Source organism: Atta cephalotes (genome assembly GCF_000143395.1).
Source record: "Atta cephalotes unplaced genomic scaffold scaffold00017, whole genome shotgun sequence".
NCBI lineage: Eukaryota > Metazoa > Arthropoda > Insecta > Hymenoptera > Formicidae > Atta > Atta cephalotes.
The window spans coordinates 583,432-586,922 of NW_012130081.1; the positions used below are offsets into that span (position 1 = coordinate 583,432).

General features: G+C 28.1%; 1 protein-coding gene across 1 annotated transcript; it reads left to right on the forward strand.

Annotated features, from left to right (window-relative positions):
- Positions 1–763: 763 nt before the first annotated feature.
- On the forward strand, positions 764–3,161 carry LOC105618473 (fumarylacetoacetase). The gene is made up of 8 exons (XM_012200007.1): positions 764–847; positions 1,387–1,616; positions 1,703–1,843; positions 1,918–2,171; positions 2,258–2,464; positions 2,565–2,710; positions 2,882–2,999; positions 3,088–3,161. The coding sequence occupies exons 1-8, from the start codon at positions 764–766 to the stop codon at positions 3,159–3,161; spliced, it is 1,254 nt and encodes a 417-aa protein (XP_012055397.1).
- Positions 3,162–3,491: the final 330 nt, after the last annotated feature.

A 3,491-nucleotide genomic window follows, 5' to 3' on the forward strand; every position in this document is an offset into this window, starting at 1 on the left:
TATATATATATATATATATATATATATATACATACATATATATATATATATATATATATATATACATACATAGAAAAAAATATATACATACATGCGTGTGCGTAAGATATCGTTGATAAGTGAACGAGAAGCAAAAATCAAGAGTATGTGCGATATAGAATCTTTGCTAATACATAACTATGTTGTTCGAATACCGCCTACACCTAATTGCCCTTATTATCCACTGTATATCAATGTCTAATAAACTGCTGTTATCCCAAATTATTAGTGTATGTAATTCGTATAAATCTCTTGTTTCTATTTTCTTTTTTTTTAACTTTTGTGAAGATTTTATATATTAAATAAAATATATTGACACTATTTATTTTTGCAAATTCCACTATAATTAAAAAAAAATTAGATACTTTACGAAGTTTATTTATACCAATTTAACGTCAAAGAATTTATTAATTAAAAAAATGAGTGAGCTAGAACATGTATTATATATATTACACAACACAGTTAAAATTTTTTATCGTATTTAACTAATCAATATTCAAGGTAAAATTAAAACAGTCGATTAAATGATTTTCATTGCATTAATGAACGGAAATAATTAAACCAGAGGCTCGCCGACAACAAACATCATAAACAGGTATATGTAAATTACTTCCCAACCTAGCTTGATGGGATCTCATACTGCTTATCAGATCGTCGTTACTGTCGTTAGTGGCATATGCGACAGAACCGACTCGACAGACAGACGTTTGTAGTAGCTGTAACCATGAAATCTTTCATCGATTACTCGGCATCTAGCGATTTCCCGCTTGAAAATTTACCGTATGGAATCTTCTCAACGAAAGATAAGGTGAGCAAAATTAATTACATCATAGCTCGCGTACAAATCATGCCACGTCATATGATTTCAAAACAATTCTAAATATAAGTATGTAACTACACATTTTCAACTTCATTATGGTTTAGGAAGTCATAAATTATATTGTGATGAAATATAGTAATTTTTTATGGATTTTTGTTATATTTTTGGGAAATTATTGGAAAAGTTGTACAATAAAATATTAGGTTGCATATTTCTTCATGAGATAACTAACAATAAAGAATGGAATGGAAATATTCCATTCTTGCTGACATTCAACGCCGTCTAGCAGAAATTTATTATGGTACCATCGGCTGGTATATTATTGTCGTTCAATAATTCTTCATAAATTCCCCAATAAATTATATTATTTTACTATGAAAAAATTGTCAGATTTATTAGAGATAATATTAAAATACAAAATTTATAATAATACTTTATTAATTATATATTTATTTATTATATAACAACTATATATTATTATATTACGATAGATAGATATAATACAAATAATATTTAAAATATTTTAGCCAGACAAAAAAATTGGTGTGGCAATTGGTGATCAAATTTTGAATTTGAATGCTATCGCAAATTATTTCGATGGACCATTGTTGGAAAGTAAGCAAGATGTGTTTCGTCATGATTGTCTAAACGATTTTATGTCTCTCGGAAGGCCAGCATGGCTAGAAGCAAGATCTAAACTTCAAGAGCTGCTGTCTGCCAGTAATCATACTTTGCAAGATCCTGAAATCCGCTCTAAGTGAGAAATCAACAAACGAAAATTAATATAAAAAAATTTAGATCTTTAAAAATTGTATTATAATCTCTGCGTAATGTCTTTTCTAGAATTTTTGTCGCTCAAAAAGATGCTATAATGCATTTACCAGCCAAAATCGGAGATTATACGGATTTTTATTCCTCTCTTAATCATGCTACAAATGTCGGTATCATGTTCCGTGGAAAAGAAAATCCGCTAATGCCAAATTGGTAATTTTCTTATTAATATTGTTTTGTACTTTAAAAATTACTTATACTGTAGAATAAAACATTTATGTAAACAGGAAATATTTGCCAGTTGGCTACCACGGAAGAGCAAGTTCCATTGTTGTGTCAGGCACACCCATAAGACGACCGTGTGGTCAAACACTACCGGTTGAAGGTGCAGCACCTGTTTTTGGGCCTTGCAGATTAATGGATTTCGAGCTCGAAGTTGCTTTTTTTGTCGGTGGTCCATCTACAAATCTTGGTGATACTGTTTCAGCTTCTAAAGCGTATGATCATATTTTTGGGATGGTCTTGATGAATGATTGGAGCGGTACGAAATATAATTGAAAAGAAAAAACTTTATAATTAATTAAAATTTTTATTCTGATTTTTTATTTTTCTTTCTGTTTTGAATAGCAAGAGACATTCAAAAATGGGAGTACATGCCATTAGGACCATTCGGTTCAAAGAATTTAGGCACGACAATTTCTCCATGGATCGTTACAATGGAAGCTCTAGATGCTTTCAAAGTACCAAATATGACTCAAGATCCAGAACCGTTTCCATATTTGCAACATAATGAGTCTTGTAATTTCGATATTAAATTGGAAGTTGACCTTAAACGTAAGATGTCACTTTTTTATTACTTTTCTTATAGTTATTCACATTCCCGTATTAAACATTTTATTTTATTGTATAAAAAATAATTTTAATTTTTTTGCAGCATCAAGTGGTGTAATCACAACCATATGCCGGAGCAACTTCAAACACATGTATTGGACTCCACAACAACAACTGGCACATCATACTGTTACAGGATGCAACATTAATCCTGGAGACTTAATGGGATCCGGCACTATAAGTGGAAACGTGCGTTTAAAATTTATTAGTATTGTTATAATCGGCATTATTAATACAATTAATATATTAAATTAGCTTTTGTCATATTTATCTATTGACTTTTTTGTAATTTCTATTTTTTTTAAATTAGATAAATTATGAATTTTATTTTATATTTTATGATATAAAATATTTATTTAGACTTCGGATTCTTATGGTTCTATGCTGGAATTATGTTGGAAAGGCACACATACCATTGCGCTAAAAGATGGTACAACAAGAAAATTCCTTCAAGATGGTGATGAAATAATTATTCGTGGTAAGTAAATAAACTATTTATTATATATGTACATATATAATATATGTACATATAAAATTACATAATTATTTATTTCATTGTTGTGTAGGTTATTGTGCTGGCGATGGTTATAAAGTCGGTTTCGGAACATGTACGGGAAAATTGTTACCTGCTAATAACTAACAAGTGAAATTGGCACAAGGCAAAATTATTCTTTATGTTATTGTCTTTTATATATATTAAATTTGTAATACTTTGATAAATTACTTATTACATACTTACTTCCTATCTAATTTATTTTTCCAATTCATTAATAACGAGACAAAAAAAACATAATTTTAAGTTAAAATTAAATCAAATTTAATTATATATATTAATTAAACCGCGGATTTTCTATCAAGAAACTCTATATACGTAAAGATATTTACCAATTTTATTTTTCGTTTCATTAATTATAAAATGATTAATTATTTATATATATATATATATATATATATATATATATATATATAT